The following is a 16,952-nucleotide window of genomic DNA, read 5'->3' as shown; positions in this document are numbered from 1 at the left end:
CAGGAAAACCCAGGTGTTGTCGAGGGCACCGAGTTCTGGAAGGTGACTCTAAGGTCTCTTTTGGGACAGCTGGGGACAAGAGGAGATGTATCTGCAACTGACAGTCCTTGAATGTATGCAAATGTCAGAAAAATGCAACCTCCCGAGCTGAGTTACAGGGTTGGGGGGGGTTCCCAAAAGACAAAACACAAAGGCTGGGAAGCGCCTGTCCTGCTCTCACTACACCAGTGCTTGGTAAGATGTCTCATCTCGTGGGTGAACTGGACCCGGCGCCGAGCCTTCTGCGTCAGGACACCTATTAACAGCTTCAGGGACAAAACGCAAATCACACAAAAGTTGTGGTCGGAGGGAAGGAATGAGTGAGCAGACAGAGTGCAAAACCTCCCACTCTGTTCATGAATCTTCTAGCCTCTCAAGGTCAAAGACACAGGTGTGAAACCTGGCTCAGGGTGCAGGGTTCACGCCTCCATCTCAAACCCAAGGTGAACAGCCCCCAGCCCAATGTCCTTTCCACGCTCTTTCAGTTAAATTGAAGCTTGTCTCGATTGCAGGGTTTTTCAGTCTTTCACCACTTCTGCCAGGCAGGAACAGAAGAGCAGCAGGGACCCGCCTGGCTTGCAAAGGAGAGGAAATGACCACATGGCATTTCCATTTCTGTGGCCGGCACAGGGAGTCCTAGAATCCGCTTCTAAACACGCCTGAACTCAAACCTCATGTGCTTCACGCCGCTCTGGCCGAGGCTGCATATACCGCACGTGGCCCAGGGAAAAGCCACCTCCGCGCGCATGGCATTTCTGCTGTCTGCTTGTGCTCATGTCCTGGGCCTTCCACCTGCCTGTGGCCCAGGCACTGCAGACCACCGCCACGTGCGCCTGCCCAGCGAGGACTGCACTTCCCTCCTTCCTGTGCTCTCAGAAATGACCCGGCACTCACTCTTGGGCACTTATGCTCAGAAGGCAGGTCTAGGACACAGGTGGCTGTCTCAGGTTGGTTCCTGGCAGCCAGCAAGTGTTACGGACTGAACACAACTTGGCTCCCCAAGCTCATGCAGCTGTTTAGACCACAAAGTCTTAAAGTTAAGGGTTGAGGTATGACGGGGTGGGTATTTGATCTAATTATGGCACCTGGCAGGTGCTTTTGCTGGGAGGTGTTCTGGCCACTGGGGGCTTGTCCTCAGAAGGTAGGTCTCCCAGGAGGGTTGGTTATTTAAGCTCAGTTCGGCCTAGCTCACCATGTGGTGGCTCTTCTGAACCCACTCCATCCCTACCAGCTTCTACCAGACACCAGACTAGTGGGGCCCGCAGATTCTGAACCATGAACACCTAAACTGCAAGCTCAAACAAATCTTTTCCTTCTCAACAAGTTCTCCTTGGGTATTTTAAAGCCATGAAAAGACGACTAACGCACCAAGACAGTAGAGCGAGTGCCCGGAGACGGCAGGCACACCCTCAGGTCTCTGGGGCGGTGCTCATGGACTGGGAAGGCGGGGACGCAGGCGGCTCTCACTCCTTTCTCTCCTCGGTCACCTGAGTCTTGCTTGCCACGTGGCTGGGGTTGTTCCTGCTCCCTCTCCCAGCAATGAGGAGACACGGATGGAGCCTCTGGGGATGTTTATCCCTAAAGCACTTTGCTTCTGACATGGACAAAAGGGTTCCTCTATCCCCTAATATTCCTCAAAATACCTTTCTTAACAATGAGAGCTTGGGAAATCCACCAGACGGCTGTGTGGCTGCCTGGGGGGGCTTCTGCAGTGACCCCTGGCCCAGGGCAGAGGGCGGGCAGCCCATCAGCTGCACCATGATGGACATGGGAGGGCCTGGGGCCTTTTGCTGACAAGAAGGATCTCCCAGGGGCTGGAAAAGCACGCGGTTGGTGTTGACTATCTGGTTTCAATCCATCAACTCTGAAGGGGCTTCTACCTTCTCCCTCCTACCAAAGTGGGGGAAGAGCAAGGGGGAGGGTCTGGATGAGTACAGCAGCCTTTCAAGGCAGACAGAGGGGAGGAAAGGGAGGAAGAAGGCAGAGCTCTCAAGTGCCTGAGTGCTTTCTATGCGTTTATATATATAAATAAATAAATATATATATATATATATATATTTATAAAATTCACTGAGTAGTTTGCTTCCGGGTGTTGAGTACTGAAATGCAGACCAAGTATCAAGTGCCCCCTAGGACAAAAGTGGGTCATCTGGAACCACCTGCAGCAGCAGCAGCCCGCCTCCAAGGATGGGAGAGGCAGGTGGTTTAGCATCACCTTTAATCTTGGCAAATTGGGCAAAGTCCAGACAAGGACCAAAAGAGTGGGTCACATGCTAGAATTGATGTGGGTTCCCTACCTCCTGGCCCCTGTCCTGCACAGGACACGACTCACTGTCTGCTTCCGAGAACGATCCGGATTCGTCGCTGGAGTTGGTTCCGTAAGACTGCTCACATTTAATCTGGGGTCGCACTTGGTTGTACATGCCATCTCCCATCAGGCCTGGCTCCTGGTGTTCCGTGGCAGGGAATCTGGCTCCCTGGGAACAGGGTGAGGAGGAGAACTCGCAGAGAGGGAGGCTGCAGGGCGAGCCCCCGCTCCCATCCTCTGCGTAGGAGTAGGAGGAGCAAGAGCTGGAAGTCCTGGTCCTGGTCTCCAGTGGGGGTGAGCGAGGGCACACTTTGATGGGCACCGGGCAGCTGGTGTTGGGCCGCATCCTTCCTGGCAGGTGGTCGGCCATCAGCCCACCGTGGGAATAGGCCTGTGAGGTGGCCAGGGACTGGCCGGCTCCCATCCAGAGCCCCTTGGGCACTGGCTCGGACAGGTCCTTGTCCAAACTGCTCACCCCGGAATACTGATGCACCGTGGTGCTCCCTTGGTCGCACGCACTGGAGGAGAATATCACACTCCTCCGGTCCAGCTCGCCCTCCTGCTTACAGAGGGCCTCCAACCCAGGCCCCCGGAGGGGCGAGCCCATGGGGAAAGCAGAAGAGTCCTTTTGGCCCGCAGGGGGCTGTCCATAACTGCCCGCGAAAGGGGGGTAGTCAGTTTTAAGGTCACCCTGAGTGATCCCCTTGTCGAAAGGGCACGCCGAACTCCTGGCAAAGTGCTGCTGAGATGTGCTGGGCAGGCCAGCCAACTCCACACCTTTTGTGATACTGAAGAGAGAGCGCAGGCAGGAGGGCGACGCCACGCCCCTGGCTCTCTCCAGGCAGGTGGCGCCTGTGGGGGCGCTGGGAGCCGGGGCGGGGCTGGGCTGCTTGCGCTCCATCTCCACGTCCCCCACTCTGTCCTTGGCGTCGGGCTCATCCCCGGACAGGCAGAGCGTGACGCTCTCTTCCTCGTTCTCCTCGCTGGGCGGCTCGCTTTTGATCTGCCCCACGGCCAGCCCTGGCTTGAGCCTGCTGCCAGAGTTGTCCTCACCGAATGTGCTTGCAAAACCTGAGGTACTGTGAGATGATGCGTTGTAGACGTTCTTGGTACATGCAAGCTGGTACTTCTTGTATCTGGGGTACTGCGTCAGCGTGTCCTTTTCTGAGCTCTCCTTGGTGTCCGGGGGCACATCCGACTCGCGCAGCAATGCCTCTCCCTTCTCAGCTACCGGCATGGCGCCACCACCCTCAAAGCCGATGGGGTCTGAAAGCATCTGGTCCCTGGGGCAAGCCATCTTGGCTGTCTCGGAATCCATCGTCTCCTCCTCCTCCTCCTCCTCCTCTCCTGCCGAGTTCTCGCGGGCGTCGTGCGGCCGCGGGCACGCGGCGTCCTTGCGACACACGAACAGGCCATCGTCGCTGCTCAAGAGCTGGGTCTGCAGGAAGCTGAAGCACGAGTCCTCCAGGTTGTGCATGCGCAGGAACTCGGCGCAGCGGATGACCTCGCGGATGTTTTCTCTGCTGAGTAACAGCTTGGCGGTGTAGGCAAACTGTAGCAGTGGCCCGAAGCCCCTGGCCGTGACCTGCAAAACAAACAGGGAAATTGGCAACATTACCATCAGCAGTGCTTTTGTCCCGAACCTCTCAACTGAAGCAAGATAAGCAGACAGTGCTAATGTCCCGGAATAAAGCCTGCAAAGGAGCAGTTAATCTCGTACTGGGTCAGCAATGATTCTGCTTCCAATAATTACTGCCTGTCTCCAGCGTGCCACCGCTGCACTTCATCACGGGCACAGGCGGAATTGAAAATCACCGGGGTCAAGTGGCTGAACGAGATGACAACGGGTTCAGTGTTTACGCTAATGAAATATCCTGGCAAGAGCGCACGGTAACAATGGGCAGCCTATTAATTTCCCTCCCAATCAGTCCTGTTGAGAGCTTCTCCACTGAGCCAGCCAGTGCCCTGATCCCTCTTGCCGCTCCCTTCAGCCAAAGACAGCAGGCTCATTTTCTTTTATTTTTAATGAAAAGATTCATTTATTTATTTTGAAAGTTACAGAGACAGAGGGAGAGACAGAGGGAGCTTCCATATGCTGGTTCACTTCCCACAAGGCCGCAATGGCCAGGAGCTTCATCCAGGTCTCCCGTGTGTGTGTGTGTGTGTGTGTGTGTGTGTGTTTGTGTGTGTGTCGGGGGGTGGCAAACACTTGGGCCACCTTTCCTATTTTTCCAAGGCCATTAGCAGGGAGCTGGATTGGAAATGGAACAGCTAGGACTCCAACCGGCACTCATATGGGACGCGGCATCGTGGAAAGCAGTGGCTTTACCTGCTTTGCTACAGCGCCTGCCCCAACAGGTTCATTTTCTTGTGCACCACATTAGCAACAGGGCCCTATCAAACACCAAGTCCATGGGGTTTCTTTTTCTTTATTTCTTTTTTTTTTTAATTTTATTTGAAAGATTTACAGAGGGAGGAGAGGCAGAGAGAGAGAGAGAGAGAGAGAGAGAGAGAGAGAGAGAGGGGTCTTTCATCCGTTGGTTCATTCCTCAATTGACCTCAACAGCTGGTGCTGTACCAATCTGAAGCCTGAAGCCAGGAGCCAGGAGCTTCTTCTGGGTCTCCCACAGGGGGGGCGGTACAGGAGCCCAAGGACTTGGGCCATCTTCTGCTTTCCCAGGCCACAGCAGAGAGCTGGATCAGAAGTGGAGCAGCCGAGACTCAAACCGGCACCCACATGGAATGCCGGCACTGCAGGTGGCAGCTTTACCTGCTATGCCACAGCAATGGCCCCATCCATGGGGTTTCAAAAAACAGTTCTCCCTCACCTCCAATGTTAAAAGAGACATTAAGACCAACTCTCACTTTGCTCTTTCATCACTGTTTCTATGTGGGACTTCAAGTCGCCAGGCCACACCTGACCTTAGAATGACGCCACACAAAGGCAACGGTGTCCACGAGAAACCAACTCCTGGTCCATAAGGAAAGGGAGCTACAGAGCTAAACCAAGTGGCTGTCACTGAAATGGCTGAAGTGGTGGCGTGGCTCAGTTTGGCTGCTGCTTCCTTAGTAGCAGTGGCAACGCCATGCATCTGTCTTCTTTCCTAATACATCTCCAGGGGCCAAGCCTCCCCCTATTTGCTGCTCATCCATTCTCAGTTTGAGAACGAGGGACTTCTGCATAGCTTGCATCCGTGCCTGTGTGTGCACACACATGACCGAGACGGTTAAAAACACATTGCCTAAGGCCAGTTTTTTTCTGATGGAAATGGATTACACTTGCTGCTGCTTCCTTACCCATGAGTACCTCTAGGTTCTTGCAAGCTCATCTGTCCCCAGCACAGGAAGGGGAGGCAGGTCTATGATTAATGTGTCTATGATTAATCAGATGAAGGTTTTGGTCATAGGGTCCTTGCTGGAAGCTGCATTGGCAAAAATTTCTGCTGGGAGGGTCTCTGCAGTGCAACATGGACTGGCAAGCTCTGTAGCTGCCTTCTGTGTGTTCCAAACTCAGGGCAGCATGCAGAACCTGAACTCCTCCAAGGACCTAGAACCACTGGACAAGATTCAACTCTGATGCCACACCCTCTGGGAGCCCACCCCGATCCTCTGAGAATGAATGGCGCCAGCCCTTCCACTCCCGAGGACAGTGATGGAATGTTCTGGATCCTCCTGGGCAGCCTTGATTCTGTATCTTTGTACTTGCTCCAGTAAGAGAAACTTCTTAGACACACACTGAATGGCATTTTAAATGTTAGCATTCTTAAAGCACTTAAATAAAATTCCAAATAAAAAAATGGTCCTTGTAGTTAATGAGTCTAGAGATAGTTGTTAAAAAAAATCAAAACAAACAACCATGATTGCTAGACTCAAATTATAGACCTACATGGGCAAGGACAATCACCGTGGTCTCTCTCTCACTGGACTCAATTGTCTGTTTCCACAGAGAGCTCCTGCAGATCAGCGGGGGCTCGTTGCTCTTGGCCTCACTGCCTTTAATCCAACTCAGGGTCTCTTCCAGGGCAAACACCTGATGAAAGCCCATGGTGGCCGGCGCCGCGGCTCAATAGGCTAATCCTCCACCTAGTGGCGCCGGCACACTGGGTTCTAGTCCTGGTCGGGGCGCCAGATTCTTTCCCAGTTGCCCTTCTTCCAGGCCAGCTCTCTGTTGTGGCCCGGGAAGGCAGTGGAGGATGGCCCAAATGCTTGGGCCCTGCACCCCATGGGAGACCAGGAGAAGCACCTGGCTCCTGCCTTCAGATCAGCATGGTGCGCAGGGCACAGCGCGCCAGCCATGGCGGCCATTGGAGGGTGAACCAATGGCAAAGGGAAGACCTTTCTCTCTGTCTCTCTCTCTCACTATCCACTCTGTAAAAAAAAAAAAAAAAAAAAAAGAAAAAAAAGAAAGAAAAAGAAAGCCCATGGTATGGAATGTGCTCAGTCCAACCACTCATCTTATGTTCAACTCCCATGTCCAGAAGGTGATGACACATTATGTTTGCTGGGTGCTGTTTCAAGTTAACTTTTGGAGCAAGTAAGGCATAATGTAAACCAGCCAACCGATCAAACTGATCACCTGATCAGAGGCAGGCAATGGTGCCCGCATTAAAGAGGACCTCATCTGACCTACACTTTTGTGTCCTACTAAGCAGACACGGCAACAGATTCAGCAAAGGTAGCACCTATTATATCGGGTTTAAGTGCTTGTCCCCGGAGAACCTCTGAAAGGTAGTGACAAAGCGAGGAAGTGTGTGTTTAGAGGTAACTAAAGAAGTTGATAGAATGTAACATGACCTAGCTCTCCCTTGTACCATGGCTCTACCACGGAGATGGAAATGGCACAACCAAGGCAAGAGCTGACCTCCCCAAACTTCCCAGGATGCACTAGTAGGGAGCTGGATGGGAAGTAGAGTAGCTGGGACTTGAACTGCACTTTTCAAACTGGCACTCTGATATGGGTTGCAGGAATCCCAAGTGGTGGCTTAATCCACCATGCCCCAACATCAGCACCCCCCAATTCCAGCTGATGTGCACCCTGGGAGGCAGCAGATGATGGCTCGAGTACTTGGGTCCCTGCTACCCACATGGGAGACGAATTGAGTTCCTGGGTCCTGGCTTTGGCCTGGCCTAGCCCCAGCTATTGTGGGCATTTGGAGAGTGAACCAGTGGATGGGAGTTCTATCTGTCTCTTTCTCTGTCTCTCTGTCTTTCAAACAAAGAAAAGTAAAAAGGCTCCACATTATGAATCAATGGCATTCCTCAGTGCTGCCCCCTTGGGCTTACAGAGACATGCTGAGCTTGAAATGATCATCATGTGGTCAAGGAAGAATCATGAGTTATAAGTTGGTTTGTCCACAATGAGGTTTCACCTCACCCCGGTGAGAATGGCTCATGTTCAAAAACCTACCAACAACAGATGCTGGAGAGGATGTGGGGAAAAAGGGACACTAACCACTGTTGGTGGGAATGCAAACTGGTAAAGCCACTATGGAAGTCAGTCTGGATATTCCTCAGAAACCTGAATATAACCCTATCATTCAACCCAGCCATCCCGCTCCTTGGAATTTACCCAAAGGAAATTAAATTGGCAAACAAAAAAGCGGCCTGCACCTTAATGTTTATTGCAGCTCAATTCACAATAGCTAAGACCTGGAATCAACCCAAATGCCCATCAACAGTAGATTGGATAAAGAAATTATGGGATATGTACTCTATAGAATACTATACATTAGTAAAAAATAATGAAATCTGGTCATTTGCAACTGTCGCTCCCCCTCTTCGTGGAGGAACGACACTAAGCCCTGCCTAGGCTTCATATCCGAGTCACGGCACCATTATGTCGCTCCCCCTCTTCGTGGAGGAACGACACAGGACCCTGCGCTGTTCTTTCGTCTGCTCGGCCCTCCCCGGGTTTGCTGCTGGTTCTTCCCGGGTTGGCTACTATCCCTTCCACCTCCGTGGAAGGGCAGTTCCCCCTGGCCACATTCCCCACTTCCGCAGGGGAGCGGCACACCGCCGGCCGGCTTTCTCGGGGGCTGCACGGGTGTTCCTTCAGCTAGATGTTCCCCATAGATGTTCCCGGTGCATGCCGTCTCTCTCCTCCTTTATAGTCCTCCTCCGCCAATCCCAACTCGGCTGCCCACACGCCGAGTACGCCGCTCTCCAATCAGGAGCAAGTCCTACAGTTAATTGGTTGAACTGGAGGCAGCTGTGCGGAAGCTGTTTACTTCTCTCCCAGCGCCATATTGTGGGAGAGCAGATGCATAGAATAAGTCTTAATTCCAGTAACTTAGTCTAGTCCGAGCTGCTCCCCACAGCAACAAAATGGAGGAATCTGGAAAACATCATGCTGAGTGAAATAAGCCAGTCCCAAAGGGACAAATATCATATGTTCTCCTTGACTGGTGACAACCAACTGAGCACCAAAAAGAAAACCTGTTAAAGTAAAATGGACACTATGAGAAACAGTGACTTGATCAGCCCTTGCCTTGTTGATGAACAACTTAATACTTTATCCCTTTTAGTATTTTTTTTTTTGGTTGTTCGACTTTATACTATTGGTTGAACTCTGTAATTAATACACAGTTATTCTTAAGTGTTGAAACTTAACTGAAAAGTGATCTCTGTTAAATATAAGAGTGGGAATAAGAGAGGGAAGAGATGTACAATTTGGGACATGCTCAATAGGACTTGCCCCAAATGGTAGAGTTAGAAACATACTAGGGGATTCCAATTCAATCCCATCAAGGTGGCATGTACCAATGCCATCTCACTAGTCCAACTGATCAATTTATGTTCACAATTGATCATAATGATAGGATTAAGAGTCAAAGGGATCACATAAACAAGACTAGCGTCTGAAAATACTAACCGATAGAATAAAAAAGGGAGAGAATGATCCAACATGGGAGGCGGGATATACAGCAGACTCATAGAATGGCGGATGTCCTAAACAGCACTCTGGCCTCAGAATCAGCCCTTAAGGCATTTGGATCCAGCTGAAAAGCCCATGATAGTATTTCAGGCATGGAAAGCCAAGATACTCTGGCAAAAACAAAAAACAAAAAACAAACAAACAAACAAAAAAAAACAAAAAAAAAAACCTAAATGAAAGATCTCTGCGAGTGAGATCCCAGTGGAAAGAACAGGTCATCAAAGAAGGAGGTACCTTTCTCTGAAGGGAGAACTTCCACTTTGACCATGGCCTTGTCTAAAAATTATCAGAGTAAGTGAACTCAGGGGGCTTCCATAGCCTTGGCAACTCATGACAAGAGCCTAGGGTGATTACTGATGCCATAAACAAGAGCGTCAAATTGTTAAGTCAACAACAGGAGGCACTGTGCACTTACTCCTCATGTGGGGTCTCTGTCCTTAATGTGCTGTACATTGTGATTTAAAGCTATAACCAGTACTCAAACAGTATTTTTCACTTTGTGTTTCTATGTGGGTGCAAACTGTTGAAATCTTTACTTAATATATATTAAATTGATCTGTATATAAAGAGAATTGAAAATGAATCTTGATGTGAATGGAAGGGGAGAGGGAGCAGGAGAGGGGAGGGTTGCGGGTGGGAGGGAAGTTATGGGGGGGGGGAGCCATTGTAATCCATAAGCTGTACTTTGGAAATTTATATTCATTAAATAAAAGTTAAAAAAAAGTTGGTTTGTGAATGTCACTGAAGCCCAAGGACAGAGGAAACAGTGTCAGCACCGTGAAACTTTAAGAGCCCATGACTAGCTCTTCTTAAATCTGACTTTGTCAGCTCAATTCTGCAAAAATTTTGTTCCACTTCTGTGTGCAAGGCTTTGTCTAGTTAGTCACAGTTCCCATTTACCAAGCATCTCCTGCTGCCCAGCATCCTGCTACCTAATTCTTGTAACTCCCTGGCAAGGCCGGCACCATTGCCTCTGACTCTGTAGATAAAGAAAAGGAGAAGCTGGGAGGTGAAGGAATTTATACATGGTCACAGAGCTGGTACACAGAGAGCGGACATTCCAACGCAAGTCCAGCCTAATTCTTCTTCCTGCGCCAAGTGCTGTGAGGGATGTTTGAATACAAGAGCGCTTCAAGAAGTCCATGGGCCTGGCCTGATTCTGTCCTGTGTAGCTGTTCTTTGCGGCACTGGGCATCTCATCTTCGCCCGTCTTCTCTCCCACCCAAGTTCATCCCTCCACCTCATGGAAGATTTGATGGACATGGACATGGGCTCCCTGGGGCCCCAGAACTATCTTTTTGGTTGTGAACTAAAGGCTGTCAAAGACTATCACTCTAAAGTGGATGATGACGAAAATGGGCACCGAGTATCTTTAGGAACAGTCAGTTTAGGCGCTGGTGCAAAGGATGAACTTGCACATTGTTGAAGCAGAGGCAATGAATTAGGAAGGCGGTCCGATTCAAGTAACACTGGCAGCATTGAAAATATCTGTACAGCCAACGGTCTCCCTTGGGGGCTTCGAAATAACACCACCTGTGGTCTTAATGTTGAGTGTGGTTCAGGGCCTGTGCATTTAGTGGACAGCACTTAGTAGCTGGGGAGGAAGATGCAGAGTTAGAAGAGACAGAGGAGGGGGATGTGATGCTATTAAGTATATCTGGAAAACGATCTGCCCCTGGAGGGGACAGCAAGGTACCACAGAAAAAGCAAAGCTTGCTGCTGCTGAAGATGATGAAGATGACGATGACGACGTGATGGTGATGATGATGATGATGACGGTGATTTTGATGATGGAAAAATTGAAGAAAAATCTCCAGTGAAGACATCTATACAAGATACCCCAGCCAAAAATGCACAGAAATCAAACCAGAATGGGAAAGACTCGAAATCATCAACACCAAGATCAAAAGGTCAAGAATCCTTCAAAAAACTGGAAAAAACTCCTAAAACACCAAAAGGACCTAGTTCTATAGAGGACATTAAAACAAAAATGCAAGCAAGTATAGAAAAAGGTGGTTCTCTTACCAAAGTGGAAGCCAAATTCACCAATTACGTGAAGAATTGCTTCCAGATGACTGACCAGGAGGCTATTCAAGATCTTCGGCAGTGGAAGAAGTCTCTTTAATAGTTTAAACAGTTTGTTAAAATTATCCATCTTATTTCATTTCTGTAACAGTTGATATCTGGCTGTCCTTTTTATAATGCAGAGTGGGAACTTTGCCTACCGTGTTTGATAAATGTTGTCCAGGTTCCACTGCCAAGAATGTGTTGTCCAAAATGCCTGTTTAGTTTTTAGAGACGGAACTCCACCCTTTGCTTGGTTCTAAGTATGTATGGAATGTTATGACAGGACACAGTAGTAGCAGGGGTCAGATGCGGAAATGGTGGGGAGACAGATATACATGTGAAATACACTCAGTATTTTAATAAAGTAGAACTGTTACTCTTTCTACAAAAAAAGTCCATGGAAAATGGAATTAGATGTTAAATTCTTTGTCGGTACAATTTTTTTTTTTGAAATCTATGCATGTTTTTTTCATACTATGCATCCTCCATTGAACATTATGAAGACCATCCCATTACATGGACTTCAAAATTTTTGCTCCAAAATAAACATGAATTCCACATTCTAGGAATGTTTTGGAAGTCCCTTCATCCAAGACTGAGCCCTGTGCTCAAGAGATCTATAATTTAGCTTTGTAGAAGAAGCACAAACAATGAAAAGTTAGTCATTCAGTAGTGATGCAAGTAATTCAACAAGGAAGGGCCCTCACCGATTATACGACCCATTGTCAACTGGGAAATCTCAGGAGAGGTGGAGATGGCTAAGGTCTGGGCAGGTCCCTTGAACTCGTGTTCAGGGACCCCTGCAGAGTAGTGAATTGTCCCTATCTGTGTCCACTCTGGGTTGAGGTACTTTGATATGCTGGGGACCTTCTGAGCTGCCTTGGGGGGTCTTCCCAGAAACCCATCTCTATTGCACTCCAGACAGTGGTACCAGCTCCAGATGCAGACAACAGAAATCTCGTGTCCATCATGCCTGCTGGCCAGTGTGATAAGAGGCTCCCTAGATGTTGGCCTAGCCTCCATCTTGAGAAGCCCATCTTGTCTGTCCATTTTTAGGAACCACTGAAACTGACTCATTGTACTCAGAAGGCAAATATTCAGGTACCACCGTGAAGCTGCATGTTCACAAAACTGTGACCACAAGTCTGCATGCTTATTTACTTTTTGTTCTTAACGAGTGAGGCTCTGATAATGGAAAAAAATAAGAGGGTGTGGGAGGTGGAGAAGCGCACACAAAACTAATGACCCATGAAAATGGTATTTAAAAAAACGAATGATCATAATGCTAAAGTGGAAGGAAGTGGCTAGAAATAGCAAACTAGTTCCATTCCACTGCTGTTAATGGAGCCACATCCCACCGCACTAAGGAAAGGAGACATATCTAGACTAAAATCCACTGGCCTGTAAGCAGGATAAACAAACACCAAATACAGGGACAACCTGGGCTGACAGTGTTGCATCTGGATGCGATACTCTGGATGGATCATTTTGAAGAGTATTTTTAAATCATGCAACTACTTGGTCTCCCAATGTGCCTCAGATCACATGGGATCACATGCAGGGGAAGGAATGGAGTGTTCCATGAGGGGCAGAGACCTGAGTGAGGTCAGAAAGCAACACCCACCCACTGCTCCCCAGGAGGCAATGACCTCAGCCAGCAGTTGGCACACATGAGACAAGTGGCATTGAACTTTAGGCATCAGCCCTGAAAGAAATGAGGCCAGGCTACCAAACGCATGTGCTACGGTGTGAGTCAACATGCCGATAATGTGCTGAAAACCTGATCCACTGACCATGGCCCTGAACCCTGTGCTGCTTTGCGTTCTGATGGCTCACTTCTACGCTGCTAATGGAGGGATGAAAATGCAGCCAACAGAGGACAGGCTTGGGTGCTGTTTTCAGAGCTGGGGAGCTCACCCTCTCATGAGGCATCCACCTTGCTACTGGACAGAACTCAGATAGGAACCTTCTAACAGTTTTATCACTGGACTAGGATAGGGATCAGGCAGTTGGACTTCAGAAATATACGAAAAACAGGGTTTGGGAATTTTTATGAGCCTTGGACAGTTGTTCTTAAATCCAGTTGGTTTTGGCAGCACACCTGGTGGTGGCACTGGACACATCTGCAGAAGGCTGATCACTGAACCCTAGGAGAGGGGTGCCATGCTTCTCAAGTTTTCTTTAATCAGAACCTTACAAAACAGCGGAGCCCAGACCCTAGAAACACCATGTACACTTTCCCCTTTACCCACTGCGGCAGCTGAAAAGAAAGGAAGAAGTTGCAAAGCCCCCAACTCTGAGGCCACTGACCCCTTCCGTCTGGGTTGTATTTGCACAGCAAGGCCCTTGCCAAATAGGAAAACACTGGTGACAACTCATCTTTCCTCCCCACCCCTACATGGCACTACAGCCTACTCTGCAGGATAAAGACCGAGTTAGCAGTGAGGTCTCACTTCTAATCTGAATTTTCTATAACGCATGCCCATATTCACATTTTTCTCTCCAAAGCAGAATGCTATGTATCAGCATAACATAATTAGGATTATTTCAAAAATTCATTAACCTCACTGTTTCAACAAAACTTCTGGTCACTTTAGTATTAATTTTAGCTTAAAAACCACTTACTAGTCCTATTAATAATTTTATTATTATTCTTAACTATAATAAAACTATATCAACATTCTAGTTGATTTACACATGTAAGTAGAAAACTTCATATGGTGATTTTTTTTCTTTCTTTTTTTGACAGGCAGAGTTAGACAGTGAGAGAGAAAGAGAGAGACAGAGAGAAAGGTCTTCCTTCCATTGGTTCACCCCCCAAATGGCCGCTACAGCTGGCGCTGATCTGAAGCCAGGAGCCAGGTGCTTCCTCCTGGTCTCACATGCAGGTGCAGGGCCCAAGCACTTGGGCCATCTTCCACTGCCCTCCCGGGCCACAGCAGAGCTGGACTGGAAGAGGAGCAACCGGTACAGAATCTGGCGCCCCAACCGGGACTAGAACCTGGTGTGCCGGCGCCGCAGGCGGAGGATTAGCCTAGTGAGCTGTGGTGCCGGCTCATATGGTGATTTCTTTATCTGTGCTAGTAAATATGGCTTAAATTGAGTGTTTTTCTCTTCTGTGTAAGCTAGAGCTTGGGTGAAAGCCACAACACAAAGTCCCTCTCCTATTTGTGTGTGCATGTGTGTGTGTGCGTGTGTGTGTGTGTGTGTGTGTGTGCCTTTGTGATGCTGGTCATTTAGGCATTATTTTTGTTTATGCTTTTATTCATTCTCCATGGGGAACTTGGGCTGGGTACTCAACCTTTCTGGGCTCCAGTTTCTCCCACTGTTAGGGACACCAATAGTGCCTGCCTTGTAGTAAAAATTGTGGAACGGAATTTGGCATCCAATAACAACTATTATAATTTTTGTCATTACAAATATAAATAAAATACAGTTGTCCTGTGGTATTCATGGGGGATTGGTTCTAGGACCCATACAGATGCCAAAACCCATAGATGCTCAAGTCCCTTATGTAAAGTGCTATGGTATTTGCATATAACCTGCACACACCCTCCTGTACGCTTTAAAATCACCTGCAGACTATTTAAAACATCTACTACAAAGTAAATGCCATGTAAATAGCCATGCTGTATTGTTTCGGGAGAATGACAAGGAGAAAAAGTCTGTACATGTTCAGTACATGTGATCTTTTTCTGAACATTTTCCAGTCCATGCTCAGTTGAACACGTGGGTATGAAACTCGAGCACACAGAGGGTGACCAGAGACAGCTGATCAGTACAGAGATCCCTAATGTCCCAAGGGCTCATCACAGAGAGACCCGCAGGGAGCCAAGGAAGAACAGAGCCGAGGTCTGTAACCGCCAGGGGCATCGGTGTAAGGCTGCCTGGAGGAGGCTGTGCTGGCGCCGAGTGTTGGCGGCTGAGTTGAAGTTCATCAGAGTTAAGTAATGGAAGGGCATGGCTCACTCCCTCAACTCCTATAGCTTTTTCTCAAAGGCTGTTTTTTTTTTTTTTTTTTTTTTTTTTTTCAGGGAGGTCTCTGTTCCCTCCCCCTGCCAACATCAGAACTGGCTACGTGATTGGCAGGGTCTGGTGCAGAAGGAAAACGTGGGCCTCCTGCTCAGAGATACCTAAGAATTTCATACCAGTGACAGCAGAACATTTAACCAAGTACACAGTCCTCTGAGCATGGGCACTGTGCAACCACGCAGGTTGTACACCCATGAGGCTGGCTCTGTCTCCCCTGGCCTGTACTGCTATCTGGGCCCTGCAGCTGACACGGTCTCCTTAATTGCAGGGAGGGGGTGATGATGGCACCCCAGATCAAATGTCTAACAGTGGAACTCCATGGGTTAAACTCCAAGGGGCACCTGGCTTGGCTCTTGGGATTAGCAATGCAGGTCAGGGGTGACCAGTGGGGTCACTGGATCTCCCCTGAAGAACATGGTCAGCCCAACAAAGAGCTCTTTCATGTTTTTCTTTAAGAAAATTTGCAAGCCTAGTAGACAAAGACTTGACCTGAGTCCCCTTGCTAGAGAATCAGGATCCCTGAGCAGAGTCAGTTCACAGACCCAGATTCCCTGAAATTGATTTCTAAGAACCCTTGAGGAAGGACTTGTAATAACTCACATTTTCACTATGATTTCTCCTATCACAAGGATTTGCAGAAACATGCATCTTGTAGTTTTTCCTAAACCATGACTTAATACAAACTTTCTTAATTAAGAAGAACTTTAAACACTATTTAGAAACTGTTCAGGCATGAGCCAAATCTACTTTTTCTGTCACATATATGTTTCCTTAAAACTACTTTAATACACACATAACAGGAACATACACCAGCTTTAATTCTACCATTTAACTTTACTTTGACATTATAAACTCATAAGCTGGTTACTTCTCCCCACCCTGCTCTGTCTTCAGCCTATTTTTCTTTCTAAACATTTATTTATTTATAAGTCAGAGTTACACAGAGAGAGAAGGAGAGGGAGGAAGGGAGGGAGGGAGAGGGAGGGAGAGAGAGAGGGAGAGAGGGAGGGAGAGAAACCCTCTGTCTACTGGTTCATTCTCCAAATGGCTGCAATGGCCAGGGCTGAGCCAGGCCAAAGCCAGGAGCCAGGAGCTTCTTCCAGGTCTCCCACGCAAGTGCAGGGGCCCAAGGACTTGGGCCATCTTCTGCTTTCCCAGGCCATAGCAGAGAGCTGGATCGGAAGTTGAGCAGACAGGACTTGAACTGATGACCATATGGGATGCTGGCACTGCAGGAGGTGGCTTTACCTGCTATGCCACAGCGCTGGCCCCTCCAGTCTATAGTTATACGCCCCCTCTAAATATAATGCCGAGGCTGGGAGTGATAAACTACACTTCCCATTACTGGCCGACAGTGGATTCTTTCAATACGGGGTATTGGTAGGAGATCAGGAAGTGTGAGGAACAGAGAAGCTATAGCTCATTCTGTTTCTAGTTGTCTCTTTTTCCTTTCCTTGGCGGTGTGTTCTGGACACGGCTTCATCGCCAACTCCTTGGTGGAGTGCTCTGGAAGCGGGCAGCTCTGCGGCACTAGCCCCTCCTCCATGCTCCCAGGTCCCTTTTATCCCCTCC

The 16,952-nt window shown here is 48.7% G+C and overlaps 1 protein-coding gene and 1 pseudogene across 1 annotated transcript in view; one reads left to right on the top strand and one right to left on the bottom strand.

Moving 5' to 3' along the window:
• Nucleotides 1–16,952, bottom strand: part of BACH2 (BTB domain and CNC homolog 2) — a 396,258-nt gene that overhangs the window by 18,867 nt on the left and 360,439 nt on the right. Inside the window, exon 5 of the mRNA XM_070073780.1 lies at nt 2,337–3,932. Coding sequence (XP_069929881.1) covers nt 2,337–3,932 — 1,596 coding nt within the window. The remainder of the gene's footprint in view (nt 1–2,336; nt 3,933–16,952) is intronic.
• On the top strand, nt 10,525–11,422 carry LOC100343061 (nucleophosmin pseudogene; annotated as a pseudogene).

Source organism: Oryctolagus cuniculus, chromosome 5 (assembly GCF_964237555.1).
Source record: "Oryctolagus cuniculus chromosome 5, mOryCun1.1, whole genome shotgun sequence".
In the NCBI taxonomy this organism is placed as follows: Eukaryota; Metazoa; Chordata; class Mammalia; order Lagomorpha; family Leporidae; genus Oryctolagus; species Oryctolagus cuniculus.
The sequence above is the reverse complement of the archived record's forward strand: the minus strand, read 5'-3'. Positions and strand labels throughout refer to the sequence as shown.